This window comes from Actinia tenebrosa, unplaced genomic scaffold (genome assembly GCF_029948245.1).
Source record: "Actinia tenebrosa isolate PJP-AT-01 unplaced genomic scaffold, QUT_ActTen_1.0 PGA_scaffold6__47_contigs__length_16458017, whole genome shotgun sequence".
In the NCBI taxonomy this organism is placed as follows: domain Eukaryota; kingdom Metazoa; phylum Cnidaria; class Anthozoa; order Actiniaria; family Actiniidae; genus Actinia; species Actinia tenebrosa.
In genome coordinates, this window is record NW_028292583.1 from 14,026,641 (window position 1) to 14,051,006 (window position 24,366).

The following is a 24,366-nucleotide window of genomic DNA, read 5'->3' on the forward strand; positions in this document are numbered from 1 at the left end:
AAGAATTGAGGCAGTACAGTTTCTATCCTTCAAGACACAATCTTGTTCCAAGAGGCTTAATTTCTTACTGCGCATGTTCGACTAAAGAACATGCGCAGTGAGAAATAACGCCTATTGGAAGGAAATTGTGAGATGTTCAGCTAGCCTGAAGTCCATGTTAGATGATTAGTTCTACTACGCTATTAGTGGAGATCAATGAATGTGGAACTGTCCATTGTTAGGATTTTACTTCGGGTTGTACCTTAGTATCAATCAATCAATACTGAGAACGTAGTGGTAGTGAACGTCAAGAAATAGTCCGTCAAAGTGCTTAATAATCGTATAGTTTCGTTTTATTGGTATTTTCGCTTGTTTTTGATCATTATTTGCTAGTTTTGTAACGATCCAACCGATCTGAAATGATAACGTCAGTGCTAAACCGAAATGTCATTAAGTGCGCGACAATCGCTCCAGCGCTTGTTCAGACGTCAATTTAAAACCGACACTATACTTTGTTTTATCTAATTGTATCAAGCAGGCTACGAAGGGTGACTCCTCAGTTTTGCAATTTCTTTCGATTATGATTGGCTAACATTTTCCTCAGATGAGCTGGATGCGCGCGCAAGTGATTCTTAACATGGAAGAGCGAGTTTTGTTGAAAGCGACGAGTAACAAATATTCGTCATTGATCACAGTTGACATAATGTACATATTAAATATGTATGTGATTTTGAAGCCTTTTTTTAACCAATCAGGGCGCAGGAGATCATTGATTAGGCAATAAAAATGCTCCGTCAAGGTCACGCCCCAAAAAGGTCAAACATACTTGGAGATCCGAAACGAAGAAAGGGGAAAAAATGGATTGTGGTGGTAAGATAGCTGCAATCGCTTTTCGTGAGAACAAGAATTCAAATATGTATGAATGGGAAAAGATTCTTTATCCCATTTATTAACTCATTCAATGTACACGAATGTAACGAAAAACGCAGTTTGGTTGGTGCTAACAAATGATGACATGTATCCATGACAACTGTTGCCATGGTAATGTTCATGGTGATGGTAGTTGGCCTTCTTCCTGTTCGCTTGGTTCTACTTTAGCTTCTTGTTGTTTTGATTCACGTGTTCTACGGCTCTTCCTTCTGCTAGATACGACCTCTCCTTCTTCTTGTCCGTCTGCACTCTGTGCTTCGCTTGAAGCCTTGTGTCTTTTTCTAAAGAAAGAGACAAAAGAAGTTAATGGAACACATCTGGACAGAAAGGGTAGAAGGGTCACGCCCTGTCCCATCCTTTTTAACCAATCAACATATACAATTGATTGACGTACACCAAAACCTTATTTTGTGGACCTAATAGAAACCATTCAAAATTCACTTTAATCTAGATTGGGCTCCCTGTGTTTCGACTAATTTGCATACAGACAAGCATGCGCAGACGCTTTTCACTTGTCTCTATTTTGTGAGGAAGGAAAATTGTAACGGAATAACTCTACTTACTTTTGTTCTTTCGATCTTTCTCGACGACTTGATCGTTCCTTGTGGAAAAATAATATTTTGTCAGTGGTCAACTAAACAGTAGATGATAAAAAAAAGTGTAGTAGGAGTAGTAGATTACCTCTCGTTTTTCTCGATCTCTGTCGCTCCCCTTTTCGCGATCTTTATCTCCGCGATCACGATGTCGTCTGCTTTCACGGTCACGATCACGGTCACGCCTGTCTCGGTCACGCTCACGCCGCGGTGACCGGTCACGATCTGAATGACGATCACGTGTTCTAGATATGGGAAGAGAAAATAGGATAAATAAACTGTTGGGTAGTATTTATGAACAAATACAAAATTGAAGATGTTAATGGGAAGAATGAAAAGAAAATGAAAAACTAGAAAAATGGAAAAAAGACCATTACATCAACCAAAATAAAAAAATGTTCTCCTAAAAACTTGAAATTGAAGAAAAAATTGATGGGAAAAAATAAAAATGGAAATGAAAGAAAAAATGGGAAAATTTAAAAAGTGAAAAGAAAATAGAGAATGGACCATGATATCAATCAAGATAAAAAAAACCCAGATCTTCTAAAAAACTTGTAAATAAAAAACAAATGATGGAATGAAAAATAAAAAAATCAATCATTTTAAAGTGTACCTTTCTCTGTGTTCTCTGCTTCTTTCTCTATCTTTATCTTTATCTCTTTTCTTGTGTTCTCGTTCTCGTCGCCTTTCATCTTCACTGCTCGCGTATTCACTGTCATCATCACTCCGTGGTCGCCCCGGGCTCTCTCCACCAGGCCGCGGAAGACCAACTGCAAACTGGTCTCGAAAGTTTGGGTGCATAAACCCTCGTCCCAGTCCTTCCCATGGGATACCGTGAGGGGGTGGGCCCATCATGTGCGGGAAGGGCTGCATTGGATCTGTATCAAACAGTAATATATTAGAATGAATCATGTGGATCCAGGATAACGTTCTATTGTTTGACACTAAAAGGTCCTTTTGGTCCATGCGAACGAGTGCTAACCCACGAAAACAATCATCAGAGACAAGAGTTGGAAATAAAAATATAACTAATGCGCATGCTCCAATAATGAATGAATGAATGAATGGATGGATGAATGAATGAATGAATGAATGACGAATGGAAGTCCTGCCATCTTCAACCGAAGGGCAAGGGAAAATTAGACGATAAAAAATCCGTGTTGCAACTCTTACGACACGTGACTAATCGATGAATTCTTTTTGACTGCTTTATAGATGAAGCAGATAGATATTGAACTCAAAACCAATAATGGCGGACGTGATATTGCTTATGATAATTGACAAAGCAAGAGATACAAAAATTGGTGAAATACGTAATCATAGCGGAATTATGGAGAAACATTAGTATTTATTGACGCTAGCAAGCGCTTATTTCTCCATCTAAATGTTACGTCTCTACCACGTAATTAACGTGTATGAATGAACACTTGTTAAGAAATGAACTTTGCGATAAACTAACTTAAGTGAATATGTAGTTTATATCAATAGAACTTTGGGAGCACTTTATTGGCTTCCTGCACTTTATAGGCTGCCACCAGGAATCCGAAAAGCACTTTAGTGGCTTTCATAAGGAATATGAACAAAAAGCGTTTTTTAAAAAAATGACTTGCACAAGGAACAAAAGAACTCTTCACTTCAAAGGAAAAACTATTCCAATACATGCAAGAGTACTTTAATTTTGAGTGCGAAGCTTTGCCACATTTAGTTGGGATGCCGGTTTCTTCTGGACGCTTGTGTTTATTAGGAGACCGATCGAAAATAATCAAGATCACAAAGCAAACAACTGCAATAAAAACCTGAAATCATCTCCTATTTATCATGACTATTCATCATCGCGAATGTAGTGATACAATAACTTTCACAGAAGCGAAAAATTTGAAATCAGAAGTATCGGAAAGAAAAGAGGGAAAAAAAAAGAAAAGAAAAACAAGGCAAAGAAAAAACTAAAAAAAAAAAAAAAAAAAAAAAAAAAAAAAAAAAAAAAGAGGAAAAAAAGGAAAGAAAAAAAACAATTAATTAGCCAGTCTTCATAATCAAGGCGTTTAATCGCTTACTCTGCTCAAGAAAGAAAGAAAAATACAGTGAAAAATAGAAAAAAATTAAAGAAATTTCAAAATTTGAACGATTAAAAGAATCTCAATGGAATTATTAATGAGAAATGATTAGATTATCACCAAAATAATCGCGGAAAACTTCAAAGAAATATCTTATCTTCCCCATATGTTACATTTTTTCAAAAATGTCAAATCAGGAAACGTCTATTCCTTAACAAACTACTGGTTGGTACGTGTTCATAGCCCCAAATTTGAGATATTTTGGGAAAGGCTTACGAAATACAGAACAACTAGGATTAACGGCTACTTAATGAAGTCCTTGGTGTCGGCCGTACGTGGCACACAGGCATAAAGGATGATTAATGGAAAAACACCAAATCGTATCTAGAAATCGCGATGAAAAACTTTGATCAGTGCTATATTAAAGTGTTTTAAATTTTACGAGTCGGAACTGAATATATGTTGATCTTTTCTGGAAATGAATAAGTCGTGGTTTGCCTTTTTGAAGGTGATTACGATTTTCGGCAAAGCTTTTATCAAGGTGATTTGATTTTTATGAATTGTGATGAAGACATTTGGGGTATTTTTTTTGTCATCGCCCCGAGGGATGGAGAATGAGATGGGAATGATATGGATGTTCGTGATGGTCACAGTGTCTGAGCACATGCAGGGAGAAAGAAAGAAAGAAAGGAAGAAAGGAAGGAAAGAAGAAGGAAAGAAAGAAAGGAAAGAAGAAAGAAAGAAAAAAAGAAAAAAAAAAAGAAAAAAAGAAAAAAAGAAAAAAAGAAAAAAAGAAAAAAAGAAAAAAAGAAAAAAAGAAAAAAAGAAAAAAAGAAAAGAAGAAAAAAAGAAACTGGGAAAGAAAGAAACTGGGAAAGAAAGAAACTGGTAAATAAAAAAAGAAAGAAAGAAAAAGAAAGAAAGAAAGAAAGAAAGAAAGAAAGAAAGAAAGGAAGAAAATAGAGAGCATATCCTCTCTAAAGCACAAAATGTTATTACCCCCAAGTTAACAGCACCCCACATATCAGTTATGAAGTTTATTAGAAGCGGCAAACTTTAATCCTATAACCAAATTGTAAGATTGAAAAAAAACTTGTATGTAAACACAATAAAGCGCTAAAGGGTAATATTTGTCAACACATTTGCCAATCAAGATAACGAAAAGAGAGATGAGATTACTGGATAGGATGTTATTCTCGCTTTGATGTCGTAGGCTTTGTCAATAATATGAATATTGACAGTTAATTTGTTTAACAGGCGACAAGAGAAGTTTCGACACGAATAAAGAATGAAAGAAAAAGAAAGAGAGAAAGAAAAAATGAGAGAGCAAAAAGAAGAAAGGAAAGAAGGAATTAATTAAATGAAAGTAGGAAAGAAAGAAAGGGAGAAAGAGAAAATTGTTAACAGGGTTGTACATATCGTGTACGTACAAACTTTTAATTCAAACAACAGGAAAGACGAAAGACAGCACGATAGCTAAACAATCTTTCTAAGATAATATTTGATATTGAGCTACAATATTGACTATTGACATAAATATTAAGTAAATATTTGAGACAGTAGTCTACTCGGTGTACGAATTTGGTAAAAATATATCAAGTGAATGTAGTTTGGGCTTAATGACAAATTACGGTTCAGAACTATCGCACCTCACAAAACGGAGGAAGCGCTTACACTGCACTGCATGAATTTTTAACCGGTAACAAATTCGACCTGTACAATTACCGTTTACACGGAATCGTCTCTTTAATTGCATAAAAATTACGTTCTGTTTACACGGAACCGGTTTCGGCTTAGGATCCGGCGAGGCATATGGATTTAAAAAGTTAAAAAAATTTTCGGTAACGTGCAAATGCAACCTGAGACAACGTTATTGTCGTTTCAAAGCATACTTTGCTTCCCTCGTGCTATGAATTTTATTTCTTGACGGTAATTGATTGAAGTGGGAAATGTTTCGAACATTTTTCGGTAATTTAGTTAGGTCTTCCAGCACTGCAGAATTATTGGTAGAGATTTACAAACACGGAAGCCAATGAAGTGTCCAACTACTTTCATCTCATTTGGAAATTGAAGAACATGGAAGCCAATGAAGTGTCCAACCACTTTTATCTAATTGGTTGAGATTAAAGAACATGCACGCCATTTAAGTGTCCAACCACTTCTATCTTATTGGTGGAAACTAACGAACACAGAAGCCAATCAAGTGCCCAACCACTTCATTCCATTACTACGGGTTCATCAATCCTATAAGTTGATATGGACAAGCATGGAAGCCATTGAAATGTCCAAACGAAATTGTGTACTATAAAGATACTTAGTGTCGAGGTAAATTAATAAAACAGAATTGCAAAAGTGGGAAAGTTAACTAACTTGTTTGTCAAATCAAATTTTAATGAACTGCAAGCAAATTTGCGGCCTGTGAGACAATTTTATTGTAAAGATGTGTAAGGTTAACTATTAAGTAATTTAATTCTTTTCTCCTTTAATTTTTCCCATATAATTCTATATTTGTTCCTTTTCTTTTTTTCTTGTTTGGTTTTGATTTTCCTTAACTACTCAAGAAACTCAAGACTTACCATCAAGCTACTCAGTTTTTATTGAATGAACAGAAACAAAGAGGAGGCACTTTAAATGCAAGATCATCATTAGTTACGCTATTTAAAACCGGTGTAAGTGCACATACTAGGAAGCCATTCAAGTGTTCAGCATCAAGCCAAAGTAATCGTATTTAAAAACTACTTAAAATACCTGGGGCACGTAAACTGCAAGTCACGTGATACTTTACCTAAGACGACACCTCAGTCACGTGACATCAGCATGAAAAAAACTAGGCACTTGTTTTGAAGCAAACTTATTTTATAACGTGAGTATGAAGATTATCTCAGCCGCAATCGGTTACTAACCTACTGGAATGTACATATGTAAAATTATATCCCTTGGTATAAATGACCCATGTTTAGATTACATGCACAGCATTCATGACCTTGTGAAGCATTATTTCTTGTATCTTACTTCAATTCTTCACTTAACCGTATTGGACGGTCTAGAAAATATTTGATGTCAAGTCGTGCACGAATAAATGTCTCTACAAAAATGGTAGAGAAAGGCCCCAGTGTTTGGGAAAAGCTCAATTCCAATTTGCTCTGTGAGTTAGCCGTGCCCTGACTTAGATCAGCCCAGAGGTTGTTTCAGGGTTCGATCTGTGAGTTAGCCATGCCCTGACTTAGATCAGTCCAGAGGTTGTTTCAGGGTTTGATCTGTGAGTTAGCCATGCCCTGACTTAGATCAGTCCAGAGGTTGTTTCAGGGTTCGATCTGTGAGTTAGCCGTGCCCTGACTTAGATCAGTCCAGAGGTTGTTTCAGGGTTCGATCTGTGAGTTAGCCGTGCCCTGACTTAGATCAGTCAAGAGGTTGTTTCAGGGTTCGATCTGTGAGTTAGCAGTGCCCTGACTTTGATCAGCTCAAAGGTTGTTTCAGGGTTCGATCTGTGAGTTAGCCGTGCCCTGACTTAGATCAGCCCAGAGGTTGTTTCAGGGTTCGATCTGTGAGTTAGCAGTGCCCTGACTTAGATCAGTCCAGAGGTTGTTTCAGGGTTCTATCTGTGAGTTAGCAGTGCCCTGACTTAGATCAGTCCAGAGGTTGTTTCAGGGTTCGATCTGTGAGTTAGCCATGCCCTGACTTAGATCAGTCCAGAGGTTGTTTCAGGGTTTGATCTGTGAGTTAGCCATGCCCTGACTTAGATCAGTCCAGAGGTTGTTTCAGGGTTCGATCTGTGAATTAACCATGCCCTGACTTAGATCAGCCCAAAGGTTGTTTCAGGATATCGATAAAACATGAACGCAGATTTAGATCTCTTCGATACGCGACACAAAAGAGTTCGCTCTGTATTTTGTAGGATACTGACAGCCAGATTACTTTTCTTGTGAACCATTCATCAGGGGTCTTATAACGAAGGTGAACCATAAGAACGGAATTGAGAATTTTTGGAATATAATATTTATTTTATCTTGTTAGGCTCTTGAAGAGTAATGTTGATTCGACATTAACTCGAAGAAAAATTTAAGTTTTATCAATATTATGAGTTTATATTCCATTGTGTTTTTAATGGTGCATTAACGAAGCTATTAATCAATTGGGATTGCGACGAAAAAGAATTGAAAATGAGATAAAGCGGGGCTAAAAAGCAAAACAAAAAAAGACGAAGTAAGTCTTCTAATTTTAATGTCAAGACAAAAAATTAAAACAAGAAATCCGGAAAATACTTTCTTATTCCTGAAAGATAACGTGTGCGGTAAAACGATGGGTTTTTTAGATAAATATTTTATAATCTTCATATTCGTTTGTTGATGGCTCTTGACAATCGTCGGGCGGGAAATGAAAAAAAAAACAAAAAACGAAGTCTTGCGAAGAGCAATTTTTTCTCCTTTCGGAATTGACATTGATAGAAGATTAAAGATATGTCTTGAAAAATGTTTCGCGTCCTACTGCGTCGAAGAAGTAGATTCCATGCAAGGTTGGAGTGGAACTTAATTCAACGCAGCAGGAGTCAACCCTGGCGCGCATCAGGGAAGATAAATGGTAAACAATACACTGAATTTCAAAACTACAGTCCAGTGTTAATGAAATAGCCTCGAAATGAGAATATAATCTAAGGTAATGCGCACTTGCATTAGGATTAACAACACGCTTTTATCTTTAGCGTCCGGTGCAATCTTTATTTGCGCGTTTAGCTCATCTAGGAGTGAACACAGACTGCGTCTGAAAGGAATTTCCCAAGGATACAGCATTAATACTTAAAGAAGTAAGAATTTTCAAGTGGAAACAAGCTCAATCTTAAACAAGAAAAAAGGTTTTCGTTGTATTTGACAGCTACTGATATAGTACTTGTTGTAATATTTAGGTTACTTGGAAACGATTTTTTTTTGTCTTGAGTCAGAACTGAGTGACGCAAAATATGATATCGTTTATTGATCTTTCTCCTGTTTAATTTCATGCTCTATGCGGTAAGTATTTTTTATTCTTTATCAGCAAATTGCTGAGGATTCTTGGCCTCAAAGGTTAAGTATAATGAATGGTTCTTTTATTGGTGCCAAGTTGAGATAGTCACTTCAAAATACCAGATGTGGTTGACTACTGTTCAGAGTGTGAAGCCCTCGTAGGTTCAGATCATCAAACCATCAACATAGTAGTTGCGCTTTTCTTTCGTTCCTTCCCGTGCGCTTTTTTGATCGATGTGAACCTCTCAGCTAAAGAAAACATGTTGGTCTTGTTCAAAGGTTTGCTCACGCAGTATCTAAGATGCCACTTAAAGGCTTTGCGAAACTCATCGCTAATCAATGCGTAAATGACAGGATTTGCTGAACTATTACACACAAAAGCCAACACACACATTTTAAAGAATATCAACATGTATTTGATTCCCGAGGTATCAATAAAGATATCAACTACCCGGTAAATGTTATACGGCAACATCGTGACGACAAACACTAACACCACCGGAGTGAGGATTCGTAGTGCTTTGAAGTTTTTCTCGTTGAAGGAGTCTTTGTCAGTTTTGTTCAGGAGGCCTGATTGACGGCGAATTTGATGTCGCAGTCGGATACTTTCACGCAGTCGTGCGCGAATCTTGACGTACGTAAAGAGTATGATAGAGATAGGAAGCATGTATGTGATAACAAACAGCTCCATCTGGTAGATAGCAAAGTATAGCCACTTTTCAAACTTTGGGTAACAGTAGTGCTTGCCTTGAAAGATGACAAACTCCATGCTGAAGAATAGAGGTACGACGAGTAGCAGGAACGATGAGACCCATAAACAGAAAATGATCACCTTGGCGCAGTTGGCCGCACGATTTTGATTGGGGCTGCGTCCCGCGACTATCCCACGATACCGGTATATGGCAATGACTGTGATTGACGCTATAGAGACGCCATGGAAAACATCGCTTAGCGGGTAGAAAACCTTACAACCAAACCATCCAAATGGCCAACTGATGCCTTCTGTTCTTATCAGACCAAATGGAAAACTGAACAACAAGATTCCAAGGTCCGCGATAGCTAGGTTTAAAATGAACACATAAGCTAACGATTTGGTAAGCCGTTGTCGAACGACCACCACACAAACGAGAATGTTTCCAACGACTCCTATAAAGAAGATGATTCCCTCGATGATTAGACGGCCGATTGTGAGTCCAAATGGCTCTTGTAGGAAGTGATGGAAGGAGCGAGATGAGACATGGGTAGCATTGCTGGATGCATTCGTTGAGTTCATAGTGTATGAGCAAGTCATAACCTAACGTCTATTAAATAGGGGATACGTTTCTTTCCCGCAATGAACAAGATGACTACTATATGTACCAAAGTATCAACATCCAAGGTGAACCGCTAGAAGTGTTATCAAGCTCGCAATATCACCATGAGCAAAAACGTTTGAAAGGAAACCAGTAGCAGTTGAGCAAAGTAACAACACTTCACCGCGATGAATGACAACTTTTTCTTGTTCCTCGTCTGCGACAGGTCAAACCAGAAATAATAGACAAGGAATCGTGAAAACCCTTTACAAATGGACGGAATGTGCCATTTCGAGCAACACACGCCTTAAGTTGTTGAGAATTTGACAAATTTAATAGCCTCTACATCCAGTTTTTCATCTTACGTTTATCAACACAACACCAGTGAGGTCATCTCAGAGCACGCGATGTCATTGGCTGGGGCGACACTCATGTCAAGTCCACTTCTTCCGCAATAAAGCCAAGTTGAAGCCGCACTAGTCTAACGTTTTCAGATATATTAATCACACGAGATTAAAATATAATGAAGACGATCATGAGGGCGTATGTAAACAACACGATTTATCTGGAAACCAGAAAGGAGAAGAAAAAAAAAAAAAAAAAAAAAAAAAGAAAAAGAAAGAAAGAAAGAAAGAAAAAAAGAAAAAAAAAAGAAAGAAAAAGAAAAAAAAGTTTCTAATTCTTAACAGGCAATCACAGCTAGTTGGAACTTTTTGACCTTCGAAAACACAACACTGGGAAAAAAACTCTCCATCTAATTGAATACCTTCGTGCAGCCGTTTCTATGGAAACGCCTAGATATTGTACGCATATGAGGCTATGAGTAAAGCTGGTATCAATCTTGAATAAAAGACTTTAAGAATAGTTAAAAATCTACGGGAATAAAACCAAATGTTACAATATAAAGTCTGATGTTGGAGGCATATTTGTTCCGCTTTCAATATAGCTTACTTTTGCTTTCGTAATACGAACACTTGCACTTTTAGCTTAACGATAAAAATACGCCCCATCAATCGATTGACATCTTGTTTTATTACAAAGATGTGTACTTTATATGGAGTCGAGAATAGAAGCTACAGTCGTAACGTTTTGATCAACTCTGAAAAATGAAATCGAAAAACCTTGAGAGTTGAAAAGAGGGTAAAGTTACGACCAAAAGTCGCTTAAGCGGCCTTTAAAAAAACAACGTGGGTTGTTTAGGTCGTTGAGAAGTCGCCAGCATATCATATGAATCAATGTTATTGCCTTAATATCAGTGAATACAATTTTTTCTTTTAAAATCTTCCTTTTTGGTCTCGATTATTGAATAGTTCGGAGATATCAGTAGAGATTTGGAATATCGAATAGACTGGTATTGTAGAAACAAGGAATTGAAAATTTAGGTCGCAACCTTTCGTGTGTAGTGAAGAAAAAGCGAGAGGGAATATTAGCTATGACGATTGAAGAATATCATAGAGACTCTTTCTCAAAACGAACTCTCGTTTTTCACTTTCAAAGAGAATGAGGCCAAAGGGTTAGAATACCGCGTCTTAATGCTTTATTAATTCGAAGTTCATGGTAAAAATGAGGACAAAAACCTATAGGAAAAGAGCCGGAATGATGGTTCCAAATTTGCCGTGTTTGACTAGGATGAATCGTATCTATCACGATGATTTACGATCAAACATGAAACGACTATTGAACTACAATTATTTATTATCTATAAAGGGGTAAAGAAAAGCTTAATTTTTTTGCAGATGAATATCAGAAGAATATCGCTAGATTAATCAGATATGTGGCACAATAATCTTATAATTTCAAGACAAGAAATGATTTCATTCGAAGTATGATAGTAAAATATACCTCAAGATTCTCATTTGAGAAAATTTAAAAAAATTCAACAGTTTTTAAGATAACATAATATCTAGGAGTCAATAAATCTAAGGCGACTGCAAGCCTCATATTTATCAATTTTGTCACCGGTTTTTTCCTTTTCTTTTGGGTTAACTCAATAATAGCGAGAAGAGCAGCTTGCAGTCTGGGTTTCTAACCTTGTTTACCACTAGTAAAAGTATTTCCACTCATTTCCCCCCAAGAAAATCGAAGTTTTGAAAGGATTGACTAAATATCTAATAGTCTGTCCAGAAAATTAAATGATAAGCTAGGGAAGCCTATCCTTCGCGAGGTTTTGAAGTAGAAACTACTCTTTAAGCTTGGACATCATATCTAGGATATTGTCCACAGGGAAAAAAATCTTAATTACAGTACACGAACATAATCCTTCTTATGTAAACCATGGTACTGAAATACTTTTTTGTGGAAAATTTACGAGCTTTTATGCTGGTGTAAACAGATAGCTAACGTTCAAAGATTACCATACATCATTTAGCTATTACACTTCTGAGTGTGAAGGCATAATCAGTAATAGAAGATATGATTACTGTAAAAAATTGAATGAAAAGACATTTAGACTTCCTTCTTTAGGAAGGTTAAAACCAGATTTTAAAGGATTTAGTGTTTCTCGGGTCGTGGGGGCGAACGAAAAATAATTTCGCCACACTGAAATCCTCCAATGAAACGTCTACGCACGCTAACCTTGTCAACCACTCATTACTTATGAAATAAATAATTTGAAGATTAAATGGACGTTGCTCGGTGTTAAATGCTAGAAGCTTAATGACTTGTGAAACTCTAGACCCCATAGGAAGATGCTTAAGGCACGTCCCTTAGAGACCAGACCACGAATATATCAGACTGAGCAAAGTCGATATTAACTTCTTTATTTCTTATGTCAGGGTAATGCCTAAGGACTTATTATGGTTTTGCGATATTAAGCCGTGTTTTGGTATGTTCTTAGTTACTAGTAAGTGCTTTGAATTTATGTAGCCCGCCTACAGGTCCTACCAGGTTATTGGAGATAGTTTAGAAGATTACGAAGGAATAGACGCTTGGGCTTCCTGTGGTATCCCAAAAAAGACACAGGGTTCCCGGTTCCGGTAGGATTATCTCAAAGAACTAAGATCAAAAGGATTGACTAATAGAATAAGGAAGCAATAAGCAAGATTATCATGTCTATGAAGCTTTGTTTTCGATCTTTGTCTGAATTTTTTTATTAACGGCAGTTTTGAACGCGTTCGCCGACTTCCTCTTGAAGCGCCGGGAAATTGAACTCCCGACGCTAAACACTTTTTCCAATTGCGACAATAGTTTTCAAAACCTCTTGGCTGATCAAAGTCAGAGCATGGCTAACTCACAGATCGAATAGGAAATTAGCGTGCAGGATTTTGTGGAGGGAGGAAAACCGGAGAAAAATCCTTGAATCAAGGGAGAGACCTAACAAACTCTATTCACATGTGATGCTGAGTCCAGGAATCAAACCACATTTAGAACCAGGAGAAAAACCCTCGAATCAAAGGAGAGGCCTAACAAACTCTTCTCACATGTGGTGACTCTGGAAATTAAACCCGAGCAGAAGTAAGAGGCAAGTGTACACACCCTCGATTCGATATCAAATAAAACAATCTAAATATTTGTTTTTGGAAAACGCATGGAGATTGATAACCATGTAGCCGCAAAATGAAGAGAAAAATGTCAAAAAGATAGTCAAAATAAACAAAACTAAAATTATACAAATTTCGATTTCGCCCTATATAAATAACAATACCCTGCGAGTAGAGGTTTTTTCTGACCCTCCGTGGGTTGAAAATGAGCTGAATTTAAACTCAAAATAAATGCTAAAAACGATGAATTTTACGGCAATTTCGAACCTAAAAACGAACTTAAAATAAATAATAACATCAAGATATGCAGATTTTTGGTAGAATCACTTACGGAAAATATTCTTAAAGAATAATGAATGAATTACGGATAAATAATAATCAATAAAATAAATTCAATAAATTACAGTGCTTTAAAGCGTTGTTCCTGTCGATTATTTTTCATTATTTCATTACGAAGATAACAAGTCGGGTTTTATTTGAAGTATCGAGTGACTTCGTTTTTATCTGAGAATACTTTAAATCTCGTTGAGTTTGGTGCTTTTCTAATGCACATTTTAAGAGCCGTTAGCTTTAAAGATCAACATAAAATAAAACAACTTCTTAAGTCGTTATTTTCCATTATCATTATGTAATTCCCTTACGATTTATTTTCTTTAATCTTAGGTAAAATCACAAGAAACGTCAAACTAAATGATATTTGTAAATCATTTTTCAAAATCAAAAGTCGATTGTATAAAAATGTTTCACGTCATTTTTGTTGTCGGGTGTTTTTCCATCATAGAAATTAATCAGTCTTCATATTAAGTTTTTTCCCGAAATTCTGGAAAATTCAAAAAGGAAATAGCCTTGGGAAGAGAAAGAAAGGGTCTAATCACAGGTAGCCCAAGTTTGGTTTCTGTGGTGTCATGTTATAAGGAAATGTATGGGGAATATTTCTTACTGGTGGGGGAAAAAATCCTTTAAACGGGCTAAATTCAAGAAAATAACCACACAGAGCGAAAGAAGTGCTATTTCTCAATGATCAGGTAAAATTTCAAGGCTTTATTTCACGTTTCAATGATTTTATTGGAATTTTTGAAGAATCCCCATACATTTCCTTATAACACGACAGCACAGAAACCAAGCTTGGGCTACCTGTGGTCTAATTTGAAAGCTTTCTAACTCGAAAATTGGATTAAAATCACTAATCCTTTCATTGAAAATTAATTGTTTCATTGTTTCATTTATTTTGTAATTGGGGACATACCACAATGTAATAGTCTGAAAATACTAGGGGTCACTTTCCAGGGCGACTGTCGATTTGGGGATTATGTTAAGAAGGTATTAAGTAAATCCAACAAAGCCCTTTATGTAATCAGGTCATTACAGAGGGAGGGTTACAACCAAAAGGAGGTAGATACGTTATTTAATGCAATAATTGTATCTAGGATTAAAAATAGTCTTTCCGTTTATGGAACATCGCCATCCGAACTTAATTGTATTTAAAATTTCCTTGATAGATGTAATAAACAGCGCTATATTTCACAACGCCTTAGTATCCATAATATGTTAGAACAATTAGATAGAAAAAATTCAGAAAAAGCTAGAAAAGAGAACAATCCTTTGAATAATTTAGTGCCTATTCCAATTATTTATTTATTTTCAACTCTAAAAATTTTTGTTTGGTAAACTTAGGCTTGGAGCAACGATCTGGGTCGATTAGAACTAGGCGACTATTTATCGACTTAAAAGGAATCAAAATAATACAAAAACTACTACGTACAGTGTCAAGTGAGGAAAAAGAGAGAGAGAAAGAATGGGAGAGAAAGAGAGAAAGAAAGAGACAAGAGAAAGAGAGTGAAAGAATATAAAAAAGAAAGAGAGTGAACCACAAATTATCGTCCAGTGCCCGGTTGTACGAAGCCTGGATAGCGCTTTCCGACGGATAAATCTTATCCAGTGGATAAATTTATTGGATAACAGAATCGACTTATCCACATCTTTGTGTATCATCATCAAGACGATGATGGTGGTGGTGGTGGTGGAGCCTGATGATGGTGATGATGATGATGATGATGATGATAAAATTTTTACGAGCCGCAGTTAAGGTTATGTTGGTGATGATGGTCACATGTTCAACGAAGTTGTGCATATTGTAGTCGTGGACGAAAAAAGAACACGTAGACGATCGATTCGATCAATACTGGTTTCAAATGTGGCAGCGATAACAAAGAATGATCTCATGAAACATCCGCGTCGCTACGCATCAAAAGACATCCCCAAATACACCGCTAAAAGCGCGACTCTTGAAAAACAATAAAAGCGACGATGCGCAGACATATTAAATTTTAAGAAAAGGAAAAAAAGTGAAATAGGACCATCAAAAATAAAACTCTCCAAAATAAATGTCTTAAAATAGGTGAGAGACTTCTTACCTCCTGGGAAGAAGTGTGGTATGCCGTCTTCAAATGTCATACGTGGTGCACCTCTGTGATTAAGACAGGATATCGGTTAGAATACGCTAGATTCAAACCAAGCTAATCTTAACTCAAGATAGCTATAAAAATCTAAAATGATAAAAAAACTCGCGGATGTACATTATTGACATTAAAACAGACTTTAAAAGGGAATATTGAGACGGTAAGGGATAAGAGAGTTTTACTTGACTGTAGGAAATAAAATGAGTGGGAACTTAGTATAGGGTATTGACGTAAAGTACGCACAAAGAAAGTACCGTGACTACGATTAAATGGGTTTCTATTTTCTACGTACGGGGTCAACAATAGCTTCATTTTTTGTATCTATGGGCTTCCTGTTGAAGTCGTAGATACTATGCCCTCGAGTCTGTAAGACTGTAAGGTAATGTAGGTATTCCAAATCTTCGGAAAGTATTAAGAACCAATACAAGAACTACTCGTTTTTCCCCCTGGTTATTAAATTTTTAACCTGAACTATTTGGTTTCCCCCCCTGACTATTCGTGTTTTAAACTGAACTATTTGAACAAACTCATTTCAACAAAAAGAATTCCATTCATTGCCAAGTCAACTATGCCACTCTGTTTATACCACTTTAAATGCTATACGCCGTATATACATGCAGTCGTAGACCTGACTGCCTATTTTTTTACATACCTATCGTCCATTCCTGGAGGGAATTCTCCTGGGGGTGGCATACCAGGCATTCCTGGAAACCCTCTACCTCTACCCCTACCATGACCAGGTACACCACTACGGCCAGAAAATCCTGCCCAACAATGACAAAATATAAGTTGAGCTTAAAAAACTTAGCACATTCTTTTCAAAAAACTGGTAATAGTACCCTTCACAGATCCCTGCACCATCTTGAAAGGAAGCTGTGCCTTTGCATTTGAAGCAAGACGAATGGTGACGTTGCAATGATGAGACATTCATTTAACACCTTGGGCAATTAATCATGTCTCTATCATTGCAAGCTTGCTGTTCATCTTGCTTCAATCCACAGTCGGGTTACTTTTGAAGTGATGCAGGGAACTGTGAAGGGGACGATTGGACTGTTCACTAAACAAGATTGACTAAACAAGTCCATCGTTGATCTCCACCCATACACCATGTTCCTAACAAAAGGAATTTAAATTTAAATGATTAGTTTATACTTATACAGTGCAACTACTGTAACCGGGGTCACTTAGGCCTAGGGCAAACGTCAAACTTTCCATGCACTGAACTTAATTACATCAAAGAATGCCGCCTCATTTTCACCTGATATGCATTGTTTTTAATGAGTTCAGTGCATGGAAAGTTTGACGTTTGCCCTAGTCCTTAGAGAAGTTAGAAAAGAGAGCCAATTAAAATGTACAATGAAAACAATACATTCCAACTTTGGGTAGTCAGCTCAATCAGAAACCTAAAATGCATGAGAATGGTAATTTGATCCTGAAGTTACGTGTAAAAAATAAGGCTATTGTTTACTGCTGCTTTCTGATTGGCTCCACCACACAAAGTTGGAACATTGTTTTCATTCTACAATTTGATTGGTTCTCACTGTCTAAGTGGCCCAAGTTATAGTGGTCGCACTAAAAACAGACGGGCAAATACACTACTTTTTTAGCCATTTCAAGGTTGATAAAAACTAGGTTAAGTTGGCATTGCAGTGGGTTGTTTGACTGTTTTAAGGGGCATATTTTCAAGATGGCATCTACTTTGTCCCCTCAAAATGTCCCACAATGCACTGCAATGCAAACTCAACTTTGTTTTTCCCTTAACCTCGTAATGCCTAATAGGCCAGCCTTGATTTCATAACTCACATAACATAACTCACCTTGTGCATCCTGTGGCATTCCGTCTTGTGGAAAACCAGGAGGTTGATTAACACCTGGAGGTGGCTGCTGCATTCCTGGTGGCATCATACCAGGCATTCCACCAGGACCTCCTGGGGGGCCACCAGGGGGGAACCGTGGGGGCATGTTCTGATTCATAGGCATGTTTGGTGGGCCTGCCATTGATGATATAGGAGGCCCTCCGAGGTGTGGAGGTGGGCCCATGGAGTGTTCTGAGGTGGGGAGGTACTGCATTGGAGGACCTGAGACAGGAGGCATTCCTGGAGGCATGTTTTGGTTGCCTAGGAAACAAATGAACATATTTGATCAAGTTGTACTAATTTGTAACAATCTATCGAACCAATTCACCATTTTACAGTTCCATTCAGTGACAACAAATAATAGTTCCTAGCTGAGGCTGGAGTTTCCGCGCATAGCAAAACTACAGTTTATCAACGCGGTATCTCCAGCCTTGGCTAGGAACTATTATTCATGGTCACTAAATGGAGCTGTAAAATGGAGTATTCACCATTTTCCATACAACAGTTCACTGGTTAAACACAAAGCATTCAGTTGAGGTTACAAGGTTCAAATTTAAATAATCCTTGGAAAGTAACTTGGTGCCTTACTTGAGCACTCTGTGTTTGACCAGTGAACCAATGTATAGAAAATGGTGAGTAGAGACATTACGATACTACAACTACGGACTATGGACTATATGGATGGCAGGTGCTCTTAGGAATGGAATAAGACACATTGCCTAACTGTGTCACACCATAGCGAACTCACAACTTTGTGTTGTCGAAGTGTTTTGCATGTTCTATGTATTGAACCTTAAAATGATTTTCCAATTCAGTCTTTAAACTTCAAATGAAACTAACTTTTGATTCAGACGAAAATGAGAAATGACATGAATAATACCACAGTCAACTTTTCTACCTGGGAAGCCTCTTTTCGGCATTCCTCTTGCTCTAGCGTCAGGAGGCATTCCGTCACCCATCATGTGAGGTGGTATTATCTCGTCATCTTGATGACGTCGGCTTTCAACTGTAAAGATATAAGAAAATTAAAATAAATTGTGTCATTTCCTAGAGTGTCCTTTCGTTGTTTAATGGTTGTGCACAAGGTGACATGAATATGGATACAACTTAAACAAAGAATCTTATTCTCAAGGGAATGACACATGGTCTTAAATGGAAAAAAGTTACTTGAAGATGAAAGGGTCTATCAATCACACTTTTGTGACATTGAAATCGTAGGAGCAAACATTTCAAGGTATACATCATTGCATAAAACATATTAACATGATAATAAAAAACAAACTGACCTCTTGATCCTACTGCTCCTATAACATCAATGCTTCCTTCTGTGCGTCGCTCTGGTGGAGGTCCAGCTTTGCGAGCAACACGAGCTGAAATGTAAAATAACATTTTACAAAACTAATGCTTTTTTTCTAAAGGTAATATGGAATAATAATAATAATAATGATATCTATTTAGGCACAATTAGGACTAGGGCAAACGTTGAACTTTCCATGCACCGAACTCATTAAAAACAATGTATATCAGGTGATAATGAGGTGGCATTCTTTGATGTAATTAAGCTCGCTGCATGGAAAGTTCTACGTTTGCCCTAGGACTTAATTTTACAGCATTGCTGATGTGGTAGTGTATTTTTAAAATAATGAATATAATACCCCTTATGATATACATCCATTTCACTCTCTGTCTCTCTCTCTGTCTCTCTCTTTGTCTCAGTATTATATTTTTATTCCGCTTTCATGAAAAACAATTTGTAAATTGATGAAACTGTTTTCCGAGGTTAAATAAAGTATACACTCACTCACTTTCTCTCTCTGTGTGTCTCTCTCTCTGTCTGTCTTTGCTTTCATTCCATCATTTTTTTTTTTTTAGGTAAAAGCAGTCTCAGTTACAGTGTCTGTATTGTGCATACTCTTCAACATTTTAAGGATTAACATGAACATTTGATTCAATGGCAGCTTACCATCAGTTCCCATGACAGCAGCCATGTCTGGTTGGCCGGCGGCAATAGGTGCACCCACGTGATGTGTCTGTGTAAAGTCAACTGTTAGAAAACTACAAAAAATTTAATATAGACCCCTTGCTCTAATTCCCACCCTTAAATCAAAACAATGAAATAATACTAATATATACAAAAAAAATTTCATTTCTCAAGAAAATGGGATCCTCTTGCTTTAACCCCAAGATTGGAAGATTTTTACAGGGATTTATCATGTAAAATACAGAAAACTGTTCTGAGGTACCATAATAATGCCATAATTTTGCACCTACTGTACTTACAAAAATTTTCTTTTGCATAGTTAGTTCCATTCTCATTCGCCTCTGTTTTTCACAATACTGCTTCCAAGTGTCTTCTGTGAATCCATAGTTAAAATAATCTGTGATATCAGCACCTGAAACACAACAATAAAGTGTTAACGATAATTATTAATGCTTATTTACCTGGAACAACGATAGGTGTAATGACAAGTTTTTAGGTCCAATTTACATGAAGGCAGGCCAATCCTTGTGCTAGGGATGAGTCTTTTGTTCTTGTTGATATTTTAATCACAAAGCATCAATGTTTGATTAAGTAAACATATCATTTTGTGCAAAATTTCATACCTGGTTTTCTCCAAGGCTTCTCCTCTACAGACTCCATGTCAAACTCATAAATTCCTACACCATTAACAGTACCCTCAGCATTCAGGTCAAGATGTTTACTTCCTGCAGCTATTAAAGAAATAAAACAAGTTAGACTAGAAAGCCCTGGGGGTACTCTTGCTCATTTAGGGTAGGGATGTGCTGCTGAGCCCACTGAACCCCGACCCTGTTCCAGAGTAAAATCACTGAAATTCATACCCTGTTTAGAGCAAGATCGCTGAAAATCATACCGTGTTCTGGTATTGCGAAAATAGATACCCTGTTCCAGAGAGGAGAGAGCGTGATTTCATATACCCTGTTCCAGAGTAGAATCGCTGAAAACCATACCCTGTTTGGCAGCACCATACCTGTATAGCAAATATAGGGGAGTACCCCCCGGGCTTGAAAGATCATACTTCGATGTGTGGATGAATCAAGATATACAAGGTAAGTATTAAGGTGTTTTTGTGCTTGGAAAGTTTTTTGTGCTTGGATATAATTTAATATCCACTTAGGTTATTGAACAGCATTTGTAGCTTAGAAGCTCAGTTGGTCAGAGTATCTGTCTAGCAAACAAAAGGTCATGGAAAATTTGCTTGATTAAACATGATTCACATCTTTAATGTACGTGGTAGTTTAGTATGTTACCTGGTGTCCCTTTTGTTGCAGATGACACGGCACCTCCTTTGAAGTTCCAGTTAACTGGGGTTGCATATGGAGCACTGTCCAAACATAATGGTAATCAATTTGTGGTATCAACAATTCCTTATACTGTCTTACTCATAGTTCTTATAACAATAACTAGTTGGTCATCAAACTAATTACTACTATTACTTCTTATATTAGAGTTCAGTTATCCTGAACCCTGGATATTTTGAGCTATCAGTAATCTCAAATATAAGGTCAAATCCCATGCAGGGCTTTCAGAATGTTTTGGAGTAGTTGTTCATAAGTCTGAAGTACTGTCTATGATCAGATGCAAGGAATAGAAGGTACTTCATAGAAAAAAAAGTAGATAGCGGTTAACATTGAAGCAATTGCTCAAACTCCAGCAGTCACTGGGTTATTCTGAAAGCCCTGCTGTGGACTTTACTTTGAAACCCTTAGTGTTTTGAGCCCTTTTTTTCTTTGTCCCAAGCAGGAGGAACACTAGGTTTTCACTGTACTACTACTACTATTACTGCTGCTTATCCTCCTCCTATCACTACTCAGGTTACTTATGAGACATTACTAAAGTTACACCAGGTACACTTCTCTTTATTAGATGATTTTATCTCTCTCTGGGCTACCTGTGTCTCACTCTTAATATTCCTTTACCAGCTTGTGATGGAACACTCTGAAAAATGAGTGAGCAACATTTGCAGAGAAGGCCATTGCTAAGGTAACGGCATTCTGACTGATAAGATTCAAGCTCTTACCCATATGTAGTTCCAGAAGTATTGATTTCACCAATGGTGACTTGGACATCATCGTCGTCGTCATCATCATCATCATCATCATCTTCATCATCTTCATTGCTCTATTAGATTAAATATCACAGAGCCAATAAACCAACATTATAAAGTCACCCTGATGCAGTTTGGTTTTATTTGGTGAGGTATGGATAAAAAAAAGTCCTTTTTTCACAAGGGTAACACTTAATAGCCAGTGGCTAACAAACCTGTGGCCCTCATTCTGTGATCGAAATGGAATTTAGGAGTTGATTCTTGTGAACAGCTCTACTTATATACAACACCAGACCCTGCGGGACTCTAACTTGGGTCACATTGATGAGAGGCGAACAATCACACCACTACGCCACCTGTGCTTCCCTCATACACTTCTAATTCTATACTTGATAATATACAAGTACTAACACACATTTTTCCGTGTATCCATCCTGCCACACTGCTGGTGATATCACACAAAGCAGAAAGGATTTGAATGTAAAGGAATAAACACATCATGAGATCTTCCCTTCAATCCCCAGAGCATGCAATATTGAGTGATGTGTCCTCCAAAAATGCTAAATCTACATGGCACTGAAATAAAATAATTGTTATTGTCATCATCATCATCATTAACTATCATTAATTTTGCCATCATCATCATCTTCATTATCAAACTTTATTATCTGACATCATTAACAACTACATCATCACCATCATTATTATTAACTAGTTGGCATACCAGCTCTCCAGCCTCTTTTGCATCATCATCATCATCATCATCCTTAGCCGGTGGTTCATTTTCTTTGGTTTCTTTGTCATCAGGTGCGTTCTTGATTTCATCTTCTTTCAGCAGAACATTCTCCTCGGCACTAAAACAACAGAAAGCATGTACTATTACCATAGGACTATAACCATAGGATTTGGATCAGGCATAGATCAGTTGCTTAGTGTGCAGCCTTCAAAAGTAGAGGTCCAAGGTTTAATCCTCAGGACTTTTTCAACTTCTCTCTGTTCTGTGTAGCTTTAGCTTCAAATGCACATAATAATGAGCACTGATAGTCTGAGGGGGGAAAGCGTGCACCTTTGAGCCCTTAGTACATGAACCCCTGGCTCAGAAGAATTGGGCATCCACTCCACATGTTATTGAAGTAATAAAATAATACCTTTACCTTTGAGGAAAATAGCACAAGCCTTCTTTTAAATTCAACTTTTACCTTGTAATTTCTTGATCCTTTTCTTCCTTTATTGGTGCGTCTTTTTTATTATCTGAATTAATAAGAAATCATTAACGTCTTTCTTACATTAAAAATGCAGCCACATTACCTACTAGACAAAAATAGATGCAGGCGCTTAATAAAACACACTGCGCTTCACTAATATAGTAGAATTCTTACGAATCGTAATGCGCATTAATGCTAGTATAACCTTATCAAACAAAACACAAGTTTAAAACCTTTAAGCTTATATTACAATGGGTTTATAGTTCACGTTTGAGCTGAGCCTGATAAACGTGCTTATTTGTCAACATTATACAAGTATTTATCATACACAAAATTAGTATCAAAAACCATAAAAATATCTCAAATGATTATCATACTGTCATCCCGCGATATTTTAAAGTTATGCAGATGGATTAATGAGGAGTAAAAGAGTACCTTCGTCATCTCCGTAAAGGAAAGCTTCATCGTCTTCTGCGTCCGCCATCTTGGATTTTGACAGCGTGTATTTCTACTGCGCATAAGTAGACACTTGTGAACGCTGACCATGGTTCATCACAGGAAGCCCAAACTCGGTTTTATTTCGGTTTTGTTCGTTTCTGAGGCATTAAACTCGGCTGTAACAAAGAACAGGGCACCAAAAAAGGTGAATGGAAAAAATTCTCAAGTTTTTCAAATACTAAGGAAAAAAGCGATTTTCCGCTCGATTAGTGATTCCTCCCTCAGTTTATTGTATTATCAATGATTAATAACAAAAACAACGATTTATTATATATTAATCAAGATTCTCGTACTCAAAACCTACCTGCATAGCATTTTACCGGGGAGAAACGTAGGATTTGGCTAGTTGAGGGTGTGGCTACGAGAACGGAAAAGATTTAATATCTAAGAAGGAACGCTTTTTACTGACAAATTGCAACTTCAGGCTGCTGCGCAGAAGAGGAGCAACTCTAACTGGTAAAAGAGTTAGCAAGTGGTTTAAAGATGTAAAATGTATCTGCCCATATCCCATGCCTATGATAGTACGGCCTAAATCGCGTTTTAAAAGCAGTTTTGGCATCCGTCAATACTAAAAAGGTCGAAAACGCCTAGATAGCCTTTTCATGAGAAGCTTAGCCCAGGAAAAAAAAATCTCAGCGTGTGTTTGTTTTAGGCGTTAACTGGATTAGCTATAGTAAACTCTAAGGTGTTATCGTGTGTCAGTACCATTTGTCAACGAACAAATTATGATATACCGGCCTAGCAAGGTCAGATTACTTTCCTTTTCATAACTGCAGTTAAACAGCCAAGAAACAAATGACGGCTTTGTTTCGCATCAAAAAAATCTTGAGTAAATTTCTTGAGCATGTTTCGAGGCAGGGAACGGAAAAGCTCCGTAGCGAAGCGTAAAACAAAGCAGTATTCGAAGCTCATATTTTGCATTTTTTAGTTGCCACGCGAGATCATGCCAGAGCCAAA

General features: G+C 37.2%; 2 protein-coding genes across 2 annotated transcripts; both read right to left on the reverse strand.

The window, feature by feature from the left end:
- Nucleotides 1-896: 896 nt before the first annotated feature.
- Nucleotides 897-23,493, reverse strand: LOC116293644 (uncharacterized). Its single transcript, XM_031701102.2, has 17 exons — nt 23,347-23,493; nt 22,906-22,957; nt 22,431-22,560; nt 21,680-21,780; nt 20,910-20,983; nt 20,244-20,351; nt 19,920-20,032; nt 19,603-19,669; nt 18,926-19,009; nt 18,538-18,645; nt 17,601-17,900; nt 16,436-16,547; nt 15,739-15,791; nt 2,116-2,380; nt 1,591-1,747; nt 1,473-1,510; nt 897-1,190 (listed from the first exon to the last, which is right to left on the reverse strand). Exons 1-17 carry the CDS (start codon nt 23,393-23,395, stop codon nt 1,028-1,030), a joined length of 1,974 nt encoding a protein of 657 aa, XP_031556962.1. The 5' UTR covers nt 23,396-23,493; the 3' UTR covers nt 897-1,027.
- On the reverse strand, nt 7,667-10,189 carry LOC116293649 (galanin receptor type 1-like). Its single transcript, XM_031701108.2, has one exon. The coding sequence runs from the start codon at nt 9,842-9,844 to the stop codon at nt 8,726-8,728; it is 1,119 nt and encodes a 372-aa protein (XP_031556968.1). The 5' UTR covers nt 9,845-10,189; the 3' UTR covers nt 7,667-8,725.
- Nucleotides 23,494-24,366: the final 873 nt, after the last annotated feature.